The 25,819-nt window shown below is 37.8% G+C and overlaps 2 protein-coding genes across 3 annotated transcripts; one reads left to right on the plus strand and one right to left on the minus strand.

Annotated features, from left to right (window-relative positions):
* Positions 1–831: 831 nt before the first annotated feature.
* mtrf1l (mitochondrial translational release factor 1-like) lies at positions 832–6,444 on the minus strand. Of its 2 annotated transcripts, XM_044372833.1 has the most exons (9): positions 6,356–6,444; positions 5,313–5,644; positions 5,105–5,184; positions 4,895–4,999; positions 4,333–4,411; positions 3,353–3,516; positions 2,758–2,875; positions 1,625–1,761; positions 832–1,300 (listed from the first exon to the last, which is right to left on the minus strand). In XM_044372833.1, exons 2-9 carry the CDS (start codon positions 5,566–5,568, stop codon positions 1,088–1,090), a joined length of 1,152 nt encoding a protein of 383 aa, XP_044228768.1. In that variant the 5' UTR covers positions 5,569–5,644; positions 6,356–6,444; the 3' UTR covers positions 832–1,087. The 2 variants fall into 2 exon arrangements, with proteins under 2 accessions (XP_044228768.1, XP_044228767.1); XM_044372832.1 differs by lacking the exon at positions 6,356–6,444 and having other exon boundaries at positions 5,313–6,349.
* A 3,284-nt stretch (positions 6,445–9,728) lies between these two features.
* fbxo5 (F-box protein 5) lies at positions 9,729–13,625 on the plus strand. The gene is made up of 6 exons (XM_044372890.1): positions 9,729–9,858; positions 10,600–11,257; positions 11,655–11,825; positions 12,001–12,091; positions 12,499–12,726; positions 12,843–13,625. The coding sequence occupies exons 2-6, from the start codon at positions 10,623–10,625 to the stop codon at positions 13,101–13,103; spliced, it is 1,386 nt and encodes a 461-aa protein (XP_044228825.1). The 5' UTR covers positions 9,729–9,858; positions 10,600–10,622; the 3' UTR covers positions 13,104–13,625.
* The last annotated feature ends 12,194 nt before the right edge of the window (positions 13,626–25,819 follow it).

The raw sequence follows: 25,819 nt of genomic DNA on the forward strand, positions 1-25,819 counted from the left end.
ATATTGTGGAAGTATAAAGTAGCATAAAACAGAAATACTCAAGTAAGTACAAGTACCTCACAATTGTACTTAAGTACAGTACTTGAGTAAATATACTTAGTTACTTTCAATAAGTCAATTGAAAGGAAGTTAAAGGGGACATATTATGCACATTTCTATAGTTTTAATCTGGGGCTCTACTGGAATAGCTTTGCATGATTTACAATTAAAAAAACTCCTATTTTATTTTATGCTGACTCTTTACGGAGCCCCTCAGTTCAGCCTCTGTCTGAAACAGGTTGTTTTAGCTCCTGTCTCTTTTAGCTCCCCCCCCCCCCCCCCCCCCCAACCCCATCCAACATCTTTGGGATTAATCATATCGCCTACACAGGGCCGGGCCTTATCACCAGACATCAGTGGCTGACATCACTGACGCTCTTGTGGTTGAGTGGGAGCAAATTCCCGCAGCCCGGTTCCCAAATCTTTTGGAAAGTCTTCCCGGAGGAGCGGAGGCTGTTAGAGCAGCATATTAATGCCTGTAGTTTTGGGAGGCGATGTTCATGATGTCATGCTCGCACATCCACATACTTCTGGCTATACAGTGTACATGAGTTTGTAGCTCTTCAAGCTAGGTTAACACACACACACCACTGATTTTAAATGAATGATTAATGCACAAAACACATATTGTGACTGACTAAGTATGTGGAAAATTAACATTTGCAAAGTCTGATATTCAACAAAAGCTCAATATCAGCTAAATAAAATATGCTGCAGAAGAAATGTGGCCAGAAACTCTCGTGTTGGTAATAATGAGTCATTATTTTTCCTCCTCAAGACCAAATACAAGACTTTCTGATCACCCCATAGATGAGTCATTTTATTTTCCACTTATAAGTCTGTGCTGACATAGTTTTTCACTCCTGGACATTTGTATGGAGATAAAATCTATCTGTGTAGACATAGGTAATAAATATTAACATATTTCAAACTCTGGGAGGGCAGAAGCATTAAGACTTGTGTCACCCTTATAATCCATCATGGTCCTTTTTCTCATGTAGCAAGCAGTTTCCATTTACACCACAATCCTTTTTCCTCCGAGTCAAACTCATGAGCCCTCCTGGCCGTTTTCTCCCAGCAGCTCCATGAGCGTCTCCTGGTCGGAGAATTCCTGTAGCGAGGAGTTCATCTCATCCAGCAGATCCTCTCCCAACAGGAAGCTCTTGACGTCGTGCACCGTCATGCCGATCCGGTGGTCTGTTATCCGGTCCTGGGCGAAGTTGTAGGTCCGGATCTTCTCCGATCTGCCTTTGGTGCCGATCTGTAGGAAGAGAAAGAGGAGGAGGAGGAAGAGAAATGTTTAAGACAATAAGAAAATCATATTGTTTTCATACTGTATGCTCTATTTTTGTTTTGCATTGTTTATTCTTCCGACCTCTTTTTAGCAAACAATACAAACAATATACAACATTCAAGTGTGTGGAGCTTTTTGTAATGTATTTATTTACTTGTTTGGCTGCTTAATTATATTTCATTTTATTTCATTTTGACAGTAACTAATAAAATTAAACATCCTAGATCTTTCAAAAACATTATTTTGGAATGAAACTATCACTTGTCTTGTGTTATATTTGCATATCTCCACCTGTATTTTACGCTGGTTGTAGCGTTTGCTGGTCTCCTCCTCCAGCTTCTTGCTGTACAGTTTGGCTCTTAAAGCCTTCATGGCTTTCTCCTTGTTCTTCAGCTGGGACCGTTCCTGCTGGCACTCTGCAACGGTGCCTAACAAACACACACACACACACACACACACACACACACACACACACAAGTACTGTTCTTATGAGGGCATCCCCGAGAAAGACAGACCGATTTATACAGGTAGCACTAAAACCCTGCTTGAACACTGGGCACACTGTTCCAAAAGCTATAACAGAGCAAAGGAACCTCGTGTTTCGTTTAGCTGAAAGTGAATTACTGAATAAGATATCAGCGACATCAAGCAAACGAATGAGTTTGGACTTCTGTTAAGAGATTTTATGTAAATGTGAAAAACTTCCTGTATATTTTTCCTAAGTTTATCAATAGAAAAATGTTCAGGAAATATTACATATTTCCACACCAATTACAAATGGCTTGGCCTTAAGTCTTTGTGGTGTTAATTGGCACTTCTTCACAATCCATCAATTTATCAACAGCACTGTGGCGTCCAGTGTCAGTGGATAGATTAGGTACAGTTGCTGTATGTAGAGTACCAGTCAAACATTTGGACATAACTTCCCATTCCCTTGAATGAGAAAGTGTGTCTGGTTATTCATGTCTGATGTGATTTTTCCTTAAAAAAGTTAAATTACCTCGATAGAAACTCTTAAAATGACATCTACTCCTTATCCCTCATGCAAATATTTTTCTAGCTGTGATATCATAAGTCATGCTTGTAGGTACACGCCTCAAACTCGGGTTTTTGATGAGTACAGAGAAACTTTACACTTTCAGCAGATGAATGTGAAAACAGCCTTCAAGGGACAAACTTTGCACATACATCATTCTGCAAAGCTGAAAAATTCTGGTGAAGTAACAATGAACGAAACACATTTTTCAGTGGAGGGGGATTTTAAGCTTTATAACCTAAGAGTAAAGTAGAAATAAATCCGACAAAGGTTTTTTTCTCCATTTGGGGACAGACTAAGAATAGCCCTGTCGGTTCACGGTTTAACAAGATAAGCTGTACAGTGTCTTCTGTCTACAATAGCATGTTGTGTTTGCAGTTTTTTTTACCTGTAGGTAGATGGACTATTCTGACTGCGCTGTCTGTGGTGTTGACATGTTGACCTCCAGCTCCGCTTGCCCTCATGGTGTCTATCCTCAAGTCCTTTGGATTTATTGTGAAGGAGATCTAACAAGAAAACAAAAAAAAACTCATAATTTGGATCCTCATCAACACCACACAAACAAAACTACTCCGACAATTAAAAAGAATGGATTGTAAAATCAGTGTTAAAAATCATTCACTTTATATATACACGTATTAGAACAAACACTAAATTAGCCTTTTTTTGTAGTTTGATATAAAAATTCTGCTTCTATTCCTTCCTGAAAGCATAATCATGACCTCATGTTGTACCAGCTGGTTGAAATATAATCTAAAACCATTATAAAACATTTTGGACCAGTGCTTTTCCTTTACTCCTAATTATAATTTGCACCATATACCTTGTTTCAACAGGAAATGTTTCATATTAATTAAGTGAGAAGCTCTTAAAATGCTGTTTTACTTATCTGTAATGAATTCTGTAGTTAAACTGTTTTAAGAACAAGAAGGAAACAGAGTGTTTGTCTCATTGTTCATCTCATCTATCCTGTGAAGCTCTACCTCAGTGGGTTGGGGCAGCACAGCCACAGTCATGGTGCTGGTGTGCATACGGCCCTGTTTTTCAGTTTTGGGGACCCTCTGGACACGATGAACTCCGGCCTCAAACTTCATCGTCTTGTAGCTCTGAGAGCCACTGATGCTGGCCGAGGCGTGACGCAGACCACCTGGTTATAGGTGAGCAAAAAGTACCAAGATTATGAATCACTCACTCATTTATAACACAAGTGATTTCAGCTTTGACGAGCAGATTCCAAAGTTCATTGATTCATTTCTGCAATTCAGATTGATATGTGCCGCAATATACCACCAAGATTTTATCTGACAATTATTTTCTCGACTAATCAATAACTAGTTTAGTCTACAAATTGTCAGAAAATAGTGAAAAATGCCAAAATAATTTCTCACAGCACAAGGAGATGCATTTAAATATCTTGTTTTGTCCGACCTGTTAAAAACTCAAGTATATTCAGTTTACTGTCATATAAATATTACCAGTCAAAAGCTTGGACACACTTTATCATTCAAGTGAATGTGATGATGTGTCCAAATAATGTCAGAGAAGCAGCAAATCTTCACATTTGAGAAGCTAGAGCCTATGAATTTTTGCCATTTTGTTTGTAAAATGAATAATCAGTTTTCAAAATAGTTGCCAATTAATTTACTATCGATCAACTAATCATTGCAGCTCTACATTTAAACAGTTAAATGACAAAAGGATTTCACTCAAAACATTTTATGTTTTAAAACCTATTTTTTGATTAAAAAAAAATATAAATTTTCATCAGAAAAAACAAAAGAGCAACTTCTTCAGTCTCTTTTTCTGACATTATTTGCAGTCATTCTGCAGTGACCTCCACCTGCATACTGTAGAAAGAGCTCCCCCCTGTGTTTGTTGTCAGTTATCACACTATAAATTAACTGGCTATAATCACAAGTGTGTGTGTGTGTGTGTGTGTGTGTGTGTGTGTGTGTCCACTGACCTATCTCGCTGGTCATGTACTCCAAGATGTCAAAGGACCAGCCGTGGTGCTGAGCGAAGCCATGGTACATGTCAAACAACTTGAGAGGAAAGAAGACAGTATGAGGTAAATACAGGGATACAACTTCACTTTATAAAATGTGTTGGGTTTTTTTGGGCTGCAACTAATGATTATTTTCATTATCGATAAATCTGTAGATTATTCTCTTGATTAATCGATTAGTCATTCAGTCTAAAAAATGTCAGAAAATGGTGAAAAATGTCTATCACTGTTTTCCAAAGTCCAAGACGACGTCCTCAGATGTCTTGTTTTGTACTGACTGAAAGTCCATTGTTTAAAGATATTCTAAAAACTAAAGAATGACTCAAAATGATTAATGAAAGTAGTTGGCAACTAATCGCTGCAGCTCTTGTGTTTTTGATTCCTCATGAGCCCTCTCCGCTGATGTAAAACCCTTCTGTAAGTAGGGGCACCTGGTCAAATATCATTCTTAAAAAGTCCACAATCAGCATGGATATATAATGTTTAAAATAATACATTTTACAAATAAGTACTTCCAGACCTCAGCAGTGAACAGCATGGCCTCCTGACCCCCAACACCTGCCGTGACCTCCAGCACGAGGTCGCTCAGATCCGCCTCCTCCTCAGGGATCAACATATCCAGGATCTATTTAAAAAAAAAAAGATTGATTTAACAGAACACAACCTAAAAACATCTTTGTGATTTTAGTTCTAGTTCAAATGTTGCCAATACAAATCATTATATTTCTACCTTTTGTCTCAGATCCTGGATATCTTGCACACAACCTTCCCTCTCAAGCTCAGCCAGTTCCCGCAGAGCTGGGTCTTCATCTGCCAGAAGGCACAAAAAAAATACAGCATGATCATCATACAATGGGTTTGAATCCAGTGTCTTTGTACTGTAGTCTATCACACTACCTATAGTCACATTATTTAAGTATAACCTATAACAGTCTCACCTTTCAGGAGCGTCTCAGTCTCAGCTATCTCCTTCTGTTTGACGTCCAGCTCTCTGATGCTCTGGATGAGAGGAGCCAGCTGGGACACTTTGGTCCTCTTAGCCCTCAAATCGTCGTCACTGCACCGCTCCCCCTCTGTCCCACTGCTGTTGACAACATTCAAACATTCACTATACTCTGTCTCCATCTTCTTCAGGTAGTCCTGCAGAGACCTCTTGACAAACAGCTCATCCAGCGACAGTAACTTGGCCACCATCAGTCGTGCACCGGTGTGAAGAGTTCTTGTGGTTTCCCCACAGCGATTACTGGAGAGTTCATGAAACCTAACAGGTCTACTGAAGACATTTGGTGAATGTGGCGGCATCAACATACTAAAGACACACTCCTTTCCTCTAGGAAGGAGATTTATGGCTCTTCTGTAAGCCATTGCATAAAAATATTTGGTTTGAAGATTCACTGTATAGCAGCAGAAACTGATCCTGATATTATATGGATCTGTTTTCTACTGAGGAATGAATCTCTGGCCAAACTTCATTCAAAATTTTGATGATTTTATATATTCTTACTTTTCGCAAACGCATATTCCCCCATAACTGCTATAACAGAAGATATACTGTGTCCAAAACAAGCCGACTTTAATTCGGCATACGTTTGGCACATGAAGCAAACCTATAATTTAATGAAATTTCACATTTTGTTATGTGTTCACATCGCTCACAACCACAATAACTTTCTGCCACAACCCAAACCTAAAACTGAGTTTAAAAGCCTATGTTGTTGCGATCACAGGCTGGATTTCAGTCTACAAAAAAAACTTAACTAGAACATTTAAGAGAGTGAACAACTCAAAGAGTATTTCTAACAGTTAGATAAGTATCTGATCTTGAAATCAAATTAAATACGAATAAATGGCTCCGTCAAGATTTTTCCTGCTATCGGAAACACTGCTGTCGTATTAAAGATTTAGTTTTCTGTCATAAATTGTCAAAAGACTTGAAAGCCACTGAATATAAAGACTTGGTACAAATGTATCACTCCTTTACCACTTCGCTGAAGGGCGCAGACATTAAATGTGACACGCATGCGCACTGGAGTTCCTTTTCTTCTTCTTTGATGTTTATTGGCGGTTGGCAAGCAATGAATTGGCGCATTACCGCCACCAGGTGGTATAGCGTGTAGATCAGAGTTTCTAGTATTTACAACATTCATAAAAATACACATATCTTCTCAATCAAATTAGTTAGTCTATGATACTGAAATATGATTAGTTAACATTCATTTCTTGAGTTCTTTTGTAGAATATCTGTATTATGTTTACCTATTTTGAATAGTGTTAGTTGAGTCCAGTGTTTTCAAATCTAAGTCTTGATATTATTGTCTCATCCTGTTCCTTCCTGTAAACCTCATTTCTCCCCCTTTCCTTTGAACGCTGTAAAACCATCGTCCTCTCTTCTCCTCCTCCAATTGCTTTTGACACCTTTCCTTCAAACTCTGCTCAATGATGCTCTTGGTTTCTGACTTGCTGAAGCTAACTGCCAATGACTGTGATTATTTTTTGTGGCCTCCTTTGCAACTTTATCTGCCATTTGATTTCCTTTGATACCATTATGTGCTGGTATCCATGGTAATGTTACTGTAAAAACCCATCATTTGAATACTGTATAATGTTTTGTCTACTGTCTGAATGACTGTACTGTAAACTGGCTAGTGATGAGATTGAATCTAAACAAATGATTGCTTTCAGTGGGCTTGTATCTTTTATCCACTGCACTGGGGAAGTGGACTCAGTTGGCAAACCAGCTTAAAGGTGCATTGACGCCACCCTCTGGACTGGAACGAGGAGCGGCAGACTAGCAGACAAAACAACACAAAATGTAAAAGAAACAAACCCTAACTTGTCTCTGCTAAACCTGTTTCCCTCAGGTATTTAATTACGTGGTCATATGTTTCCTATGTTATTCTCTTCTGCTGACAAATTTGCAGCAGGCTAAAGATCATTCCCATCCATGATTTTTCGACTTTGACGCAACAAAATTAAAAAACCCATTAAAATATTAAAACACAAAGAGTAAACATGTGATAGGACATGAAAAATGATATTTCAATAAACATAATACTATGATTTATATTGCAGATATTAACTTTGTATTATTTTTACAGAATTATAATAGAATTTAGGCTATTATATCACGATAAGCAATGGATGTTAGATGGATGTTTCAAGGGTAGCCCAGAACATAAAGACACTGTCATAAGAAAAAAAAATATCTGACTGCAGGGAAACAATCTGTAGTAGCATTACTGAGAAAACATGCAATTTGTTTTAAGAGATGATTTTATCAAGAACATTTTAAATAGGCTAAATAAAGACAGAGAATGATATGTAAAGTTAGATTATTCAAGTTCCTCCATTACTGGCATGTGCCTTATAGTTGCATGGCTTAATTACACAAAAATGACTGTCTACAACCAGTGCTATCTATATGTCACAAGTTTGCTGTATTTACACATGATTTTCAGAGTATACACCATGTAGGCACAATGTCAACAAAAAACATAAAGTTGTTACCACTAGATTTTGACCCAGCAGTACAGGGCATCTGCAGGAGGCGACGATGCAGGATTTTAGGCCCTTAACATGCAGTTGATATTTAGTTTTGCTGGTGCATACTCATACATAAAATGTATTATGAACCAAATGACACACAGTGAACCTGTATCTTTGACTCTGGTTGTAATTGAAATGTCTGTATGGAAGTGTAAATTGGACTTTGAATGGTCATTGATGCTGGGATCATCATTTAATTAGCATTAATGCATTTAGTATGCTAAGATGTTAAGCATCAGGCCTCAGAAGGTGTTCCTTCTCAACTGACTAACACATACACAACTTCACACCTTTTCTGTCTCTGCCTGTCTGTCACTGGCCCCGGCAGTCTTCCTGTTTCACCTTTCATCTGTTCTAGTTTTTTGTCACCCTTTATCACTGTGTTGTACATTTAACATCAACATGCTAAAACATCCTAGTAAAGTTTTATTAAGAACTGACTGATGATTTGTTCCCCTTGTCTTTAACTTCAATGCACAATATAGATCATACAACTAAAGTGAAAAAGGTAAAGTGAAACAAATGAGGTGCAGTATCTAACCTAAACTGCATCCCCCAACCTCCCTGTCTGGTTTCAATGAAGGAGCCACTTCACACATTCCAGGCAGGGGTGTGAACTAAACTGTCCTGTGACTGACCAGTCTCTCTTTAGCTCTTTTTGTAATGGTGGGATTCCTGAAGAATTTTCTTCCAATGACATCTTTTGTGTTTACCATAGAAAATTACCTTACTTGGATTCAAGTTTCTGCTCAACAGCGTGATGCCACCTGAAACATGGCATCTTTCTGCCTTTTCCAGAGAATTTAAGAATAAGTTGTTGCGATGTGTAGCAGCTTTTGCTTGAACTTTTTTAAAAAAAATTCATTTAATTAATTTCTTGTCCCAAAGAAGCAGAGAAGCTTAACAAGGCAATATACAACTGACAATTTAAAATCAGCAAGAATCTACCATATATGCAACTTCCCCAAAAAAATAAAACCCAGCCAACCCTGAGAAATAGACTGATATACAAACAAATAGACAATCAAACAAACAGAACCATCAAAACACAACAACCCTTCTCTACCTGACCCCAAGCCCAGACCACTGAGTTTAATTCATGCACTGTTGTCCCTAAATGAGATAAATACATGAATTTAGTTTAGTAATGTCTTGGCTATCTGTTTGCCAGCATATTAAGTAACTTTCAACTTTACCCCACTTTTCTTCAATTTTATGATGCATTATTTGCAACAAAGTCATGGAACATAAAACCAAAGAATAGTGAAGTGTGTGCACTCTTTTAAGCTATCTACAGCTGGCATTTCACATGTAAAAAGCATTATGTAACTTCACCATGCTGAACTCCCTAAGAAATATAGCCAATAGAAGTATTATTGTGTCTTCTACAATATTAAAACTTATTGTATGTTGTAGCTGAACATTCAATCCAGCTGAGATCTGCTTATTTCAAATACTTAGAAACTGTGGCTATATGAGTTTTGAAGACTGTAACCTATGTTGAAAACAGGCTTTAAAAACGTTTTATTCAGGGAGGACTTTTCATCTTAACTCTTGTTACTTTCTTTGTGTTATATGTGTGGCACTCGGAGATTTACTGCGAATGAGAAGTGCAGTACAAATTAAATACATCATTTATGTTATCATAATGATCATTTGTTTGTTTCACATCGGATGGAAAAAACTGTGGGACAGATCGCATACTTTCTGACGTCACTGCGTCGAATCTCTGCTCCCATTGGTTGGCGGGTTAAAGGGACTTCGATGTGATTGGTTTGCGCCTTTTGCGCACGGATTTCAAATAAGAGGCAGCAACTGGCGGATTTTCTTGCAGTTGTGTGTGAAGCTTTTAATGTTGGTGTCTGTGAGCAGCGAGCTAGCTCAGCGGCTAAAAAGGAGGGAAGCAAGAGTCAACTTTGGATAACGATATTAACAAAGGTAAGGTGAGAAGGTTCATTTAGTATATTTACAGCCTCAAATGTTAATCTGGTAGTGGTATAATTATCTTTTGGCAACTTTAGCTAACGTTAGTCGAACTAGTTTGGTGAGGTCGCTCGAAAAGCAATTCAATATCAACGGATAACATTATACAGAATTTAAGAGCATATTTAGTGATGATAGTTTGAACTCTGGTTATATAAGAGCTGGTAAACCAAGTTATTTTCTTTGTTACAAGCTAACGCTATATTAGTTTCATCACACTGTACGCGCTTAAATGGAGGGAAGTAACGTAGCGTTAACTGAGGTAAACGTTGATTTATTGACACGAAACTATAACCCGTTAATCAAACGTTTCAACAGATCATATCCCACAAGTAACTTTTGTGATAAACACTAACATATAGCTACATTCAAAGACTATAACGTTAGTCGTCCATCTTCACGTCACAGCTACCCTTCCGCCAAATTTACATCGCGCCAAAATCGTTATTTGTTTTAAAGAAAATATTTGGCGGAAGACTTTCTAACTACATTCAAAGTCTATGTTAACAGTTTAATATCAGTAGAGCCCCATGTCATGTCTCATTTATGCCAGTCCACTTAAATAGCTAAGTTTATTGTAAGAGGTTACGTAGCTAAGTTAGCTTGCACGAGAGAAGCCATGCTGCTCGGTAGGCTTGACAGGCACGAACATGGCATAAAACCTAAAATAATCTTATGTTTTGTCTCCTTTTTCAGGAATATAAATACTGCAAGTGTATATGTTTCATTATAAGAAAGTCACCATGAAGTGCCCTCACTACAAGTCTGCCAGGGCCAACAATATGGAGAAAGTCTCTGCTGTAGAGTCCAAGGTGCTTCACCTCAAAGCTTCACCAGTGAAGGAGCTCACCCCCATCAAACCACAATGTCCACCCTCAGGAGTGACCACCGTGTTGTTCTCTCTCAACAACAACAACGACACCAGAGCGGTCCACGACAAAGAAAACAGCACAGACAGCAGGGCGCATGACAGGACTTTGGAGGAAGGGTTTGAGGACAGTGGCTATCTGTCTCTGCACACCAGTCAGGCTGAGGATCACCATGTGGATGAAGAGGATGACCACATCCAGGGAAGATCCACAGAAATCCTGCTGCCGCCTTCTGCTGCTGCACAGCATGAAAGGACAATATCACCAAAGCCGTCTCCTACTAAATGTCAAGGGAGGATGAGCTCCGGCCGTCATGCGTCTCTGGTGGCAGCCTCCACTCCTGTGGATCGCCCGAGAAGGAGAGCACTAACATACTCACTGTCATCCACTCCCTCTGACCACCACGACGACCCCAATCTACCTTTACTGAAGTTCCAGCGGGCCGTTTGTGAAGAGCTTGCCAAGAGCTATCGGAAGAATAAGAGGTATTATATTAACTGTATAGCCACCAAAGAGATTTTTTTTTATTTCTCCTGCTGTGAAATAATGGAAATCTTCGCCAGGCTGTAATTAGAGGGAGAGTAGCACCAAACAAACCAAATTAATAATGAATGATCATTTCAGATGTCATATATTCTGTGAAACCATGTTAAAGTTTAGGACACTGGGCACTCACCTCCACTATTCCCCTTTATAAAATATTAACAAATTGTCTCAGAATCCACACTGGCAGACACATACTTGAGATGTTTTTGGGTCTCATTCCACAGGATAACTCCAAGATAACACCTTAACCTTTGATTTCTTATTTCAGCTGTACTAAAGGTATATTTAAGGCTGTGATAAGCCAGATGAATTAAAATCGTTTATTTTGTGTCTCAGGTATGACTGGAGCATTGTTACAAAGGTGGCGGAAGATCATCATTTGGAGCAGGTGATCGGACGCCAGATGGGTCGGGAGTACGTCGACATGTTTTCATCTCTGCTGTGCAGGAACATGAGAAGCATCCTGACCGACATTCTTGCCCTGCTGGGAGATATGGACCTCATTAGGTAAACCACTGATGCATCATTATGTGGAGAGAGATTAGCTGACCATTATCTGAAAACTGAAATCTAAAAATGTATATGGGTGCAAAATCTTTAGGGGAAATTCTTCTTAGTTATTCATAGTTACTACTGTTCTCAGTTGTCTATATTCATGTGTTCACCCTTTCTTCTCTCACAGCTGTAAGAAAGTGAGCAGAACATGGAGGAAGATCATCTGTGAGGATACCAGAGCTCAGAGCAGGTGTCAGCGAGCTGAGCAGGCTCTCAGGGTGAGGAAACAAACACAACCACACATTTCCTTTTGCTTTTATCACCACATGCGGCCAGTTCAAGAGAAGGAGCACTTCTCTGTTCCGAATCAAATGTTTGTTTTTTAATAAAGTTTAGTAATCATGCTGGAAATTGTGTTGTTGTAGCAGCAAAATGGCGCACAACAAAGATTATTAATCCAACCATCTCAGCACTAGAATGTACTAAATGGAAATATAAAACCAACAGTTTTTAAGATGGCTGAATATTAAAAGTAATAAATGGAAGGAAGAAAAAACTGCATGTGAAGTTACAGCCCATGGACAGGATGTGCTAACATACAGTCACAATACTTTCAAACAATAAATGTGTCTGATACTCTTTCTGATTCTTTTAATTTTCTAATCATTTTATTTTACTTTTTTAGGAGTCAAAGAGCTCTCGGAGACAAAGCGGTTGTGGTCTGACGAGAGATGTGGCAGTGTCCAGGGTGGCGCTGTCCTGCATGCAGACCCTTTCCTCCTCAAGCTCTACATCCTCATCCACATCCTCTTCCTCCTCCACCCCTGGCTGCGGGGTCAACAGACGGGCCGGTCTCTCTCACAAGAGCAGCACGCCCAACTCCCAATGTACACGCTTCAATGAATATGTGCAGGTGAGTGTTGTTGTATAAAGGCTCATTAGGTGTGGCGAGTAAATTGGAATTTGAAGTAAAACTGTACATTTCGCTTGTTTTAACTGTCTGTGTGTGTATTTTGTTCTTCTGTCCAGGCCGCCAGATGTTTGAAGCAGCACGAGTCTCTGCGTACCTGCAAGCGATGCGGCTCACCAGCGACACACTCGACCGAGTCTCAGAGGGCCACGTGCACACGCCTCAGCTGTCTCTTCGACTTCTGCACCCGCTGCCAGGAAGCTTTCCACGGCTCGACCCCCTGCCGAGTGGTGCAGCCCAGAACCCACTTTCCCACCTCCAAGACGACCCCGAACATACCAGGGAGCGCTCGCAGCAAGAGGAACATCAGGCGCCTGTGACGAAGGTTCACTGAGGGTTTTATTCACTGAACTTTTTAACCGTGCTGGTCATCTTTCTCTGGACTGGCGTTTTTTCCAGCGCTCAATTTCAAAAGCTCGGACAGTTTTTACATGAGCTTAGCGTGGAAGCGGCCTCTGTATGTGCACTGTGGCTATAAGACTGTTACTGCAGAACTCTGGATCTACCAAACTGACTGAACTGAGTGAAGCACTTGTTCAAACCACTACTGGGACAATCAACCAGATAGTGTTATCGGGCTAAAACTGTTGTCGTCAGTGAGCGACAAACACATCTAATGCCAAAAAATGAAAGAAATGACTGATACACTTTAAAATGTAGAATTTTATTATGTTTTAAAATGAAATGAATGTAATTATATTTCTTATATATTGTCACTTTTAAATAGTTTTGTAATTTTTCTTTTAAATAAATGTTGATCCTCGGAAGATCTTTGAATGTTCAGATTTACCTGTATTTGTATTTCCAGTGTATATAGATGTTTTATAAAAACATAAAACTAATCTTTGTGCTTTTGTGCTTCATTGCTACATTCATCACAGAGCTCAGTGCAGCCTAATTAGTGAAAATCAGTCAGTTAGAAGTTTTATTTTGCCACAAGAAGTGACATATTTTCACTAATTTTGTTCCCTTATTAAGTAGCTGAAATGGAGAGCAGTACTAAGATGTGCATATAAAAGATATACTTTATTGTCCCCTTCTGGGAAAGTTTTCTTTATAAATTGAATTAAATTATGAATCCTCTACCAACTACGGTTTGAAATATTGTTTATTTTCAAGGATTATCCATCCATCCTCATTTGAAAAGAGAAAATGTAAATTTTAAAAACATGAGGGTTACTGTTACATGCACTTTTTCATATTTTCAGAGTGTTTGACAAAGAGCTACTTGCATTTCTACAACCTTTAAACCAAAGCAGTGTTCGTTTTCCTTTTACATTTTTTAATGAATTGGATGTTAATTGAATCATGTAAATTTAAGGGAGATTTACTAGTTGAGCTATCTTCATTTAACACTGATTTCCAATCAGAGGATACATGGAAAGATTGTGTAAGATGTAGTTCCACCAATTTAGGAAAAATGGATTAATAAAAAATCAACATATTGAGTCAACTATAACACCTGAACACCACTTGCTGAGAGTTTGCACATAAACTAGTTAGCAAACAGGGAAGTTGAAAGTTAGTTAAAGGCATTGGACAAATGGTTGAAATAGCTAAATGGATAGCTAATGGTATTAGACACTTGAAATAGTTTAAGTAGCTAATGGATAGAAGTGTTGAAATAGCTAAAAGTAGTATACATTGTTAAAATAGACAGAAGTAATGGATAAACAGTTGAAATGGGCTAGTTAGCTGAAGGTCTTGGACAGCTGAATGGTGAAATGGCTTAAAGTAATGGACAAATGGTCGAAATAGCAAGCTAATGGACATAAAAATGAATAAAATAGATATACGTAGTGGTTAAACAGTTGAGTAGTTTGCTAAAAGTGATGCATGAATTGGTTAAAATAGGTAAAAATAATGGATAAACAGTTAACAGTTAGTAAAGGTTGGGAACAGATTATGTGACCTTTTCAGCCTGAGTCATGTCTGGATTTTCTTCACTAGATGGCAGTGTTGTTTTCTCTCACTAGCTTCTGTCTGTGACTCATCAGGGATTCCTCATTGAGTATCCTTTTAAGACTATATGTGAAATTAAAAATTAATAGATTGAAGGGCAGGAAGTAAGGTTTTTACTGCTCCATATGACAGTGCAATATGCATCTTTATACTGCAGCCTCAGACTGCAACAACCAATGAAAAGCTGAGGTCAAATCCCCGGAGCACCTGGACAATTTAATTTTGAATCATTAGTCAACAAAACACATAATAAATAGAATTAAATGGAAACCTGAGATGATGAAGAGTTTTCATTGTATTCTCCTTTTAGTATATATGTAAGCACCACTGCAGAAAATAGAGGAAATCAGAGGAGACATGGTTCTATGTATTGGAAACTATCACACTATTGGGATAAAGCTCTCGATATATGCAAGACATTTGGGAGAATTCAATATGTGAGGGAACGTGATATGAAAGTATTTTCCTTTTAAGGATTATTTGGGGCCTTGTTAGTTGACGAGAATCACAATAACAACTCTTTGTATGTGTTCATTAAAACCTCATTAACGAAATAAAGAAAACAATATAAAACAATAAGTAATATTCAGTAAGTGTTGAGTGTGACTTTCTTGCTTGAAACATATTAGTTCATAGGTTGAACATTATTCAGATTTAAGGTCTGATGACTATATGACAATAAGTAATTTGGGATTACACATCAAGATCTGTTTACTTGTGACAAAAAGTCACACTCGGTCTGTGAAAACATTTGGCTCTGGAGGTGGTTTATCAAACCTGAGAAAATAAGTATCTCAACTCAGAGATTTTTATGGAAAGTCTGTGTTACAAACTGTTTGAAAGATGTGTGTAAATGTTTGGAAGATGTAGATATTTACCAGCCAGGCAATTTGGGAACTATAAAACCCAGTGATTGTAGAGCTTGATCCACATTAGGACAAAAAGTCAGGAAATCTCAGACTCTTGTGAACCAACTCAAAGCATTAAAACACACTTTTTAATGCTATGGTATGTTATTATATGTATATTATATGTATATTATTATCTTTATGGATTACAGACACAAAAACAAGAATCCAAGGGTTAACATGTTAAAGTGAAAAACACTTATGTTCCCAAGATGTTAAAAGACAAAGAAACATAAAGGACATTCAACATAAAATCCTGAAATCCAAAAACACATCACTACAGTTTAAATAAAAAACAATAACACCCACAAACAAATGATAAGAGACAAAGAATAATCACAAAGAAGTAAAAAAAAATTACATTAATTTTAGCATCATGTCAGTCCCCAATGAATGATTTTAGCGATAAATGCATATTACATTAATTATATGGCACTCTGATTCTAATAGTTGTGGTGCACTCACAATGTGCTTTCATTGTACTTCTAATGTTGTATAATGTCTTCCGGTGAAGTACCACCGAGTCTGACTTTTCAGACTGTTGTCTGTTTATAATCATCTCTGCATTTTTCATCACTGATAATCTGACTTGATACTCTTTGACACTTTAAAAGGGAAAATACCCTTTTAAAACAAACACTCACCGCTTTGGAAAACTCCTCTAAAGGATAAAAATAGTGTTGTCAGTTTCCCCTTAAAATAAGAGAGTTTGCATTGAATCAGTCAACGCTTGTTTGGGAGAGTTTTGAAGCTACAAATAGCATCACTGACATTAGATGGTTACCTCTGACATTTGCAGGATGAACCATTTGTCTCTCTGTCTTTTCCCTCTGCTCATCTCTCTCTCTCTCACTCTCTCTATCTTATAGCTTGTGCTCTGTTGTGATGACGCATATAAACATCAGTCAACTTTCATTCATGTATCAGCTCCTGCGTGGATATTTTTTTGTTCAGTGGGATGTCCTGTGGCATCGAAAACCCCGCTAGTTCTAGGAAAAACAAAGGCACCACAATACCACTCCACGTGCGGGGTTGTTAGAGCTTAACATAGAGTACTTTATTACGTCATGTAATCCTCTATCTATCTATCTATCTATCTATCTATCTGTCTATCTATCTATCTATCTATCTATCTATCTATCTATCTATCTATCTATCTATCTATCTATCTGTCTGTCTATCTGTCTATCTATCTATCTATCTATCTATCTATCTATCTATCTGTCTATCTGTCTATCTATCTATCTATCTATCTATCTATCTATCTATCTATCTATCTATCTGTCTATCTATCTATCTATCTATCTATCTGTCTATCTATCTATCTATCTATCTATCTATCTATCTATCTATCTGTCTGTCTATCTGTCTATCTATCTATCTATCTATCTATCTATCTATCTATCTGTCTATCTGTCTATCTATCTATCTATCTATCTATCTATCTATCTATCTGTCTGTCTATCTATCTATCTATCTATCTATCTATCTATCTATCTATCTATCTATCTATCTATCTATCTGTCTATCTATCTATCTATCTATCTATCTATCTATCTATCTATCTATTTGTCTATCTGTCTATCTATCTATCTATCTATCTATCTATCTATCTATCTATCTATCTATCTATCTATCTATTTGTCTATCTGTCTATCTATCTATCTATCTATCTATCTATCTATCTATCTATCTATCTATCTATCTATCTGTCTATCTGTCTATCTATCTATCTATCTATCTATCTATCTATCTGGCTATCTATCTATCTATCTATCTATCTATCTATCTATCTATCTATTTGTCTATCTGTCTATCTATCTATCTATCTATCTATCTCTCTATCTATCTATCTATCTGTCTATCTGTCTATCTATCTATCTATCTATCTATCTGTCTATCTATCTATCTATCTATCTATCTATCTATCTGGCTATCTATCTATCCATTTGGCTTGAGAATATCAGTAAAAAGAAAGCCTTATTGCAGAAGCATTCAATTCACAATCAACAAATTAGACTTGTTTCAGGCTTTGTTTGATGTATCTTCATTAGTAATACTGAAGTTTAGAAATGTCACTGTCAATGTCACCTTTACAAATAGTTCTCCTCACTTTATGTGTTTCTCTTGTTATGTTCTGTGTTTTATATAAATCTTGCAGACAACCTAAGAATAAGTGTATTTAGGCTGCTACTAGTTTAAGTGAGTATGCAGTTTGATATGTTGGTAAATAAGCTTATTCCCTTTATGGTGGAGAGTTACGTGTTTGTTTAAGGACATAGTTTGTCCACCAGAGAGCTCTGACAAGTTTATTTTTCAACTGTAAAACATCCCACTCAGTACATATATTGGTCCCAACTCTTTAACAACAAAATTTAACCCTTACATGCCGTGAATATTCTGACAATGTCTCCTAAAAATATTATAATTGAAATATTTCCGTTTTGCATATTCTGAGTCACTTAAGGAAAAGTCATAAAATTTCAGGCTAAAAAAAGGTGTTTTTACTGCACTCAAATGTAAAAATTGGACAAATTTGTTCTGAACAGTATGTAAGTGTTAAAGGACCTTGATCAAACATTTTTAGGTTAAAGGTGCAGTGTGTTTGATTTAGTGCCATCTAGTGGTAAGGTTGCACATTGAAACCAACTGAATACTCCTCCCCTCAGCGTCCCCCTCCAAGTATGTGGGAGAACCTACAGTGGCTGCAAAACTCATAAAAAAGGTTTGTTTGTTCTGAAATACTGTAGAAACATGGCGGTGCAACATGGTGGGCTACGTGGACGAAGACCCACTCACTATGTAGATATAAAAGGCTCATTGTAAGGTAACGAAAACACAACAATTCTTATTTTCAGGTGATTATACACTAATTAAAACATTCTTGTGAATATTATATTCCATTTCTACCAAGTCAACTCTGCTAGATGCCACTAAATTCTACACACTGCACCTTTTAAAAGACAAATATCAACCACTACATACAGTAGTTATCAGATTCTTTTCATCTATCAAATATCAATATCAGCCTCAAAGATCCAGTTACGTTTGGACTCTTCTCTCATCACGACATAATGCCAAATGACAACAAATGTTCAAGTGTATTGTCCCTGATATGGCTGCACATTCTCTTGGCTTGAGAGGTGACACGTCTGTCGTCCCGAACAACAGATGCAGACATGTTGATATAAATTGAGTAGAGCAGCAGCTGTACACCGAACATGTAAGACAATGTCACGATGATGGAACTAAATGGACTATTTTGTAAAACGTCAGAGCTGCTGATGTCGCTGCGGTGGCGGCAGCTGATTAATCTGCGCTGTGGCCTTTCACTCCCTCAGCAACTCAGGATCCAAAAGATTTATTGATCGGCTGCTGCAACAAGACACATCCCAAACACAATCAGACCTGGTGCTAATTGTAAAAGTCATTAGAGCTGGCTGCCACATCTGCGTGTGTGTGTGTGTATGTGTGTGTGTGTGTGTTAATAAACAGGTGTGCCAGACAGGACTGGTGCACCATGGTGACTTGAATACAACACGCAGGGTTGTAATTGAAGCCTTCTAATGAGCTTTGTTTCATTATTTTGTGTGTGTTTTCCTAACTGCATCCCTCCTCTCTCTTCTTCTCTGTCACTTTTTTTATTATTTTATCTGCTCATCCTTTGAAGTTCACTTTTTTCTGCCTTTTTTTTTTTTTTTTTTTGCATAAATAGCTCATTTCAGCCCCCGGATAGAGGAAATAGATGGGGGGTTGGTGTATGACAAGGCAACATGCGGAAGATGTGAGCTGTTCGTGTGTGAGCATTTTTTAAGGTTGATGATCTTGATGCACAGTGACTTCCGCATGTCACCAAAGTTGAACTGTAAAAGCCCTGAAAAGAAACTGTCACTCGAGCGCCTGCAGGAAAAACGAGAAGGAAGCAGGAAGTGAATCAAGTCCTCAGAACGAGGCTGAGGAGCGAAAAGTGAAGCCTGGCTGGTGACTTGATGTTTTTAATGTGAAGAGGGAGAACAAACATGCCAAGTAGACCTCTGCGGTGCGAACAGGCTTGTAGTTTACGTGTTTTCTACCCTTTCTTCATCCAGAAAAGTTTACATTCTCCTTTACAGCTGCATCCATTCATGCATTTACATCAGTAACATCATTAAGAAGAAGTCAATGAGTGTTCAGACAATCATACAGGTTGTAAACAAATCCCCACATTAGCAAAACTTATTTGGAAGAGGAAATGAGGGCCAACAGGAGAGCAATTACCCAAACTGCCTGTTTTACAGTAAACATCCATCACAGTGTACAGACCGACCTCGCAATTTAACTTTGACCTGCTGTACTTGCTGTAGTTGCGCATACACACAGTTTTCCTGTGCGAAGAGGAGTCATTACCAACATTTTATGTGTTCTTAAAGACCCAGGTTTAAATAATCTGGCTAAACTTCCGGTTCTGTCGCATTGATTTTGATCATTTAAAAAAGACAGAAACATCATGTTATAGGAGTGCAGTGCTTTTAAAATCCCTCTGATCATCTGACTGCTTGTGTTTCTTGCCCCATCCAATTTTGTTGTAGTGATGTTGCTGTGTTCCCCAATTAGCAGCAATTACTTTGGTGTGTACAGTTTGCAGAAATGATGGCCAAAACTACAATAATAAGACCAAGGTTGGAATGAAGATTATAGCTGATTTTAAAAACTGGAGACTGTGGAGACAGGAATGAAAATGTTTGTCCTTTAAAAATACTTTTGTTCATAATGCATGCCATGTTTTTTTCAGTGCAAGTTAATCTACAGTGTGTAAGTTTGCCTAATTACTTTCCTCTGTGCACAGCTCTGGAGTATACACACACACACACATACACACACACCGTGTTTGGTGTTAAAAGGCTGCAGCCGTCTCTCTCTGTCTATTTTTACCCTGTTTGGTCCATTAAGATCAGCAGTGATGAGAGTTAATGAGTGAAGCCTCTCCACAAAGCAGGCAGTAATCACAAATGTCCTGGAGAGTGGACACACACACACACACACATACACACACACACAAAAAGATAGGTATACACATCCACAATGCTTACACAAGAACACACATATTGGCCCGAGTTTTTTTGTATGACAACAAACCAGTCTCTTTCTGGGACAATCGATTACATGTGCACAAAAACATAAGCACGCATTATTGATGTGAAGGCTATTGGATGTGTTTAAAAGCATGCACATATATAAAAGTTACCATATTTGCAAGAAAGGAACCATGCAGTCACATCTGATGACCGTGTAGAGTGTTGGAATTAATAATCAAATCAATCATTTAATTTAATTACTGAAATTAATTTCAGACAGCAAGTTATGTGGTACATGAAATATGCTTCTTACTGTGTTCTCTGTAAATAAATGATCCTTAATACTCTTAATTATAACCTAATGATCTGAAGAGGGGTGACTTTGGATTGATCCTTTATACATTCATGAGCAGCAGTAACTCAAGCTTTTAAATTTTAGCAATATTGAACCATGAAATTCAGGTTTTGATTTTTTTCCCCACAAAAAAATGGATGTACAGCAATAATTTTAGTTATATGATGTCATATGTTCCACCACTTTGATTCAAACTGAAATATCTCAACAACTACTGCATATGTTGCCATGAAAGTTTTTACAGACATTTTTTGGCCCCAGAGGATGCATCCTGGTGACATTGGTGATCCCCTGCCTTTTAGCGCCACCAGCAGGTCAAAGTTTTCACTTATAAAGTGAAATATCTCTATTCCTACATGACAGATTGGCACAAAATGATGTACTGTCTCATGGTTGTCTTTTCCCCAGTGATTAGTTGCTGAACATCAAGAAACCACGTCTCTCTTATAAGAAATGTCTTTTGGTTGAGACGGTGATCGACAATAAATGATAACCCTAATCTATGAAGTGTTTTGGTTTAGTTTCAGTCTGTGTATGTTAACCGAAGTGGCTCTTAGTCTTGTTTTAACACACGTGAAATCAAACCATATGATTGACTGTGAGACTGATGTGAGCTAATGTTGAATCAACAAAGTCCTTAAAGTTTTTTTTCTCCACACAGACTGACACCTTCTTATTATAAAATCATCTAATCTGGGTCTAGCCCTGCAGAACATTGCTTATGACATTTATGAGTCAAATATCTGCTGTCATATGACACTTGTAAAGACAGTGAGTCACGGCAGAGAAAGAGAGAGAGAGAGAGCGGTTCAATGTTAACTTCACACCAGAGTTTAGTCATGTGGAGGACAGCCGGGTCACACGAAATCTGATGCAAATGTTGTTTCCCGTGTCTTTATTGCAAAAATGCTTGGCAACAGTACAAGTAAAAATAAGCATTACTCAACTGAGAAGTAATCCGTGCTGATATGTGTTAAAATCACATCTACAAATAATTTTAGAAATAGAAAAAATGTGGCTTGAGAAGAAAAAAACGGTCTTTGATGGTGACTCTGAACTACAACTATTTACAGAAAATTTACAGTTAGGCCTCCTTGTTTTGTGGATCTGACAAAGCTCCATGTTAAGCTCAGTTTACAGATGTATAAAGGACCAATGTGTAAGATTTAGGGGGATCTATTGGCAGAAATATTGGCAGAAATTGAATATAATATTCACAAGAATGTGTAGTAGTGTATAATCACCTGAAAATAAGAATCGTTGTGTTTTCGTTACCTTACAACAAGCCCTTTATATCTACATAGGGAGCGGGTCCTCTTCCGTGGAGGCCACTATGTTGTACCACCATGTTTCTACAGTAGCCCAGAACGGACAAACTATACACTGGCTCTAGAGAGGGTCTTTTTTAGTGAGTTTCACGGCCACCATAGGTTCACCTACACGCTGGGAAGGGGAGGGGGAAGAGAGCAGTATTCATTTGGTTGCATTCTGCAACCTCACCGCTAGATGCCGCTAAATCATACACACTGGACCTTTACTGTAGCATAAATGATAAATTACAAAAACTTCAAAACAGCAGCTATAAAGGAAGAAAACACTGCAGCAGTAACACTTATTGCCTGCAGGTGGTGCAAATGAAACATTACAGTAGATGTTATTTTCTTTACCTGTAGGTGGCGACATTGACATGTCATGTCTGTTACTTTTCCTTTCTAGAGGTGGCAGGTTGGCATGTGAGGAACTGTTATGACAATGACCAAAGAGCTCCATCTTGTGGACACTCAGCAGCCTGATAAACACGAATGAGTGAGTTTGTGGCACAAAACCAGGAAGTACCTCTAAAAACAGCATCAACCGAGCTGATTTCCTTTGCTACAGGAAAGTGCTCCAAACACTGAGCATAAGAGCCGCAAATGCACATAGGCTGAATCACTATTGTGTCATAGACAAAGAGCAGCAAAACAGGCATTTAACGAAATGTCACAGATCATGACCTTAACTTTGCATTTAGGTGTGTGAGGTCCAGTAAAGTCAAATCATCCTGAGATGAAACTCGTGATGCAGTCTGATTTTGCAGCACAGCCAGAAAGCTATTAAACAGAGAACACCAGAAACACCTTTTTAATGCACTTACACTTAAACTTACTTCACTTACTTCTTTCATCGCCTGTCTGTGATAAACATTTCCTCCTGCACTGGGAGCTATTACAGATCAGAGCTGTGGAAACTGTCAGTTGGATGACTGAGAAGTCTGCTAATGGTGTGAAGCATTACAAGGTGACTGAAAAACATGGCTACTTTGAGATCTTTACACAGTCACACAACCCGTTAGACGTCACACAACTGTCCTGCAGTCCATTAGTATCCAGTGTGGCCCACTCCCACTAAAACTGTGAAATCCAGCTGAATAGGAGTTAAAGGTGTGATGTTATAAGTGATTCTGAAGGCTATAATGTGAATTTAAAATGTATATATTGCAATCCATATTGTGAACCTCAGCTGAACTATGGAGAAACATTTTCTTTATATCCCTGTAGTACCAGTTGAAGCCTATCTCAACTGCCATGTGTTTCCAGGATATATTTATTATATCAACTGTGTCACTACTAATTGTGTCCCAACTCAACTTTTCAACTGGAAGAGAATTTTACATTTTAAGTTTGAACAAATTTGTTCATTTCCCTCTAAACTTAACCTTTACCAAACCAAATTTCTGTAATATGCACATGCATTTTAATCCTCTTTAAAGGGAAAAAATACACACAAAAATGTGTTTTGACATGAGATGAAAAACTGTGGAAATGCACATAGATGATATGAGATGCAGGAAGGGAGAATTACTCTGCTTACTAATCTGTTTGTCTTTATTTCTTATTGTAAACACTTCTTTATGTCAGGTTTTTATGTAGAGGCAGCATGTAGTGTAGCAATCTCACTGCAACCACCTTTCTCTTCATTCTCCGGGTGATTTGAGCTTCCCTTTAAAGCCAGCACGTCTGCCAACAGCTGTGTCATTTCAAGACCTGCCTGAAGAAATACAGCTGAAACATTATCACCCATTTTTTCAGTGGCCCGAGTTCCGGAGGTGTTGCATTTATTTCACCTGTAGACAACCTGAGTTTTAAACCCACCACTGGTGAGATGAACCATGATTTAACATTTGAGTTAGAATGAGAATATATTCAAAAACAGGAACACAACAGTGCAGCCTGTCGACCTTTTAAAGCCAATATCCAGTCAAAACAGCAGGTAGCTTCGCTGTCCATGGTGCTGAAGTTCTTGAGCTGTGGAGGCTTTCTGTTGAGTAACACTTTATTTTACAGGTCCTTTAATTTTAGTTTCCTGGAGTAATTTGCAGGTATTTAATTAATTTTTAGAACATTTTGCAAAAAGAGGTGTAATTTGGTACAAATGGAACAAGAAATATGGAAAAAAGTGTTATGTTAGTTTAGTTGCTAAGTACCCACACTCAGTATATTTGGGTTCATATGTAGTTTTTAATTTGCAAAAATTCTTAATAAATTAGATTCTTAACTGACAGAAAATACTTTGTTTTCAGAGTGTAGTTTTGTGTGTCAAACTACATTTCAGCATGTTAGATTCTTTGTTAAACTTTATAATGAGCGCATTTCCCATATGCTACCAAATGACATAACTTTTGAGAGAAATGTCCTAAGAATTGATAGAGCAGCTACTTTTAGGAAATCATTGAAATTAGTAGAAAAGAAAGGCATCCGTAAAATAAAATGTTACCGAAATTGTTGATAGATGCTCACTCATTATTGTGTTTTTCGGAAATAACTTAACATGCTAATATATCATTTGACGCACAAAACTACACATTGAAAAGTATGTTTTTCTGTCTGTATGAGAATTGTTAAGAATCTAGTTTATTACATTTTTTTTAAAATTAAGAACTACATATGAACCCTCATATATTGAGTGGGCACTTTCCAACTAAACCAACATAACACTTCTTCTGTTTTTCTTACAATTTATACCAAATTGCATCACCCTTTGTGTAACGTGTCCTAAAAATGACTTGTTACATACCTGAAAATTACTTTAAAACCTAAATTTTATTACATTTCCAGGACAGCAGTATAAAAATAAAGGACCTGTAAAATAAAGTGTTATCCTCATTTCCTCTCCTCCCTGACTACTATATTTTGGGGGAAGTGAGGAAAGTGTGCAAAAGAAGGACATAATAGTGAACAGAACTAGGAAAGTTCCTTCCAAGAGCAGATCACAAAACATAACATACTCACAGTTTTTAATTGAAAACAACATGACAAAGCATCTAAAGGTCAAGAAATGAGGAAACCAATACCAATATAGCCATTGGTAACACCTTGCCTTTACAACTTTTTTTCAATTTCACATTTTCATCAAAATTTTTTCAGCCATGTAGTTTGTCTATTCAAGAGGGTGGCAATGAAATATGTCCTAACAGAAAATATAGTGTCCTAATCTCGAACCTGCTTCTCCCTGTACTGGGACAGCTGGTGGCACTTAAATCAGTTTCTAGGTCAGCAAGAAAAGAAGGACGCATTTTAAGGGAAAAGAAACATCAAGTATGTATCCAATGTTTTCATGTCAGTGTCACTGAAATTCATGTCAATCAGCTGACACCCACAGGGAGAACTGAAGGTCACTCGCTGCTTTGCGCTCATGTACGTCAACATGTTGTCACATCCATCTATATGGTCACATACAAGACTTTTTCATTAAGGAAGTCTGATTAGTTGCCCTGAGAC

Source organism: Thunnus albacares, chromosome 14 (genome assembly GCF_914725855.1).
Source record: "Thunnus albacares chromosome 14, fThuAlb1.1, whole genome shotgun sequence".
In the NCBI taxonomy this organism is placed as follows: domain Eukaryota; kingdom Metazoa; phylum Chordata; class Actinopteri; order Scombriformes; family Scombridae; genus Thunnus; species Thunnus albacares.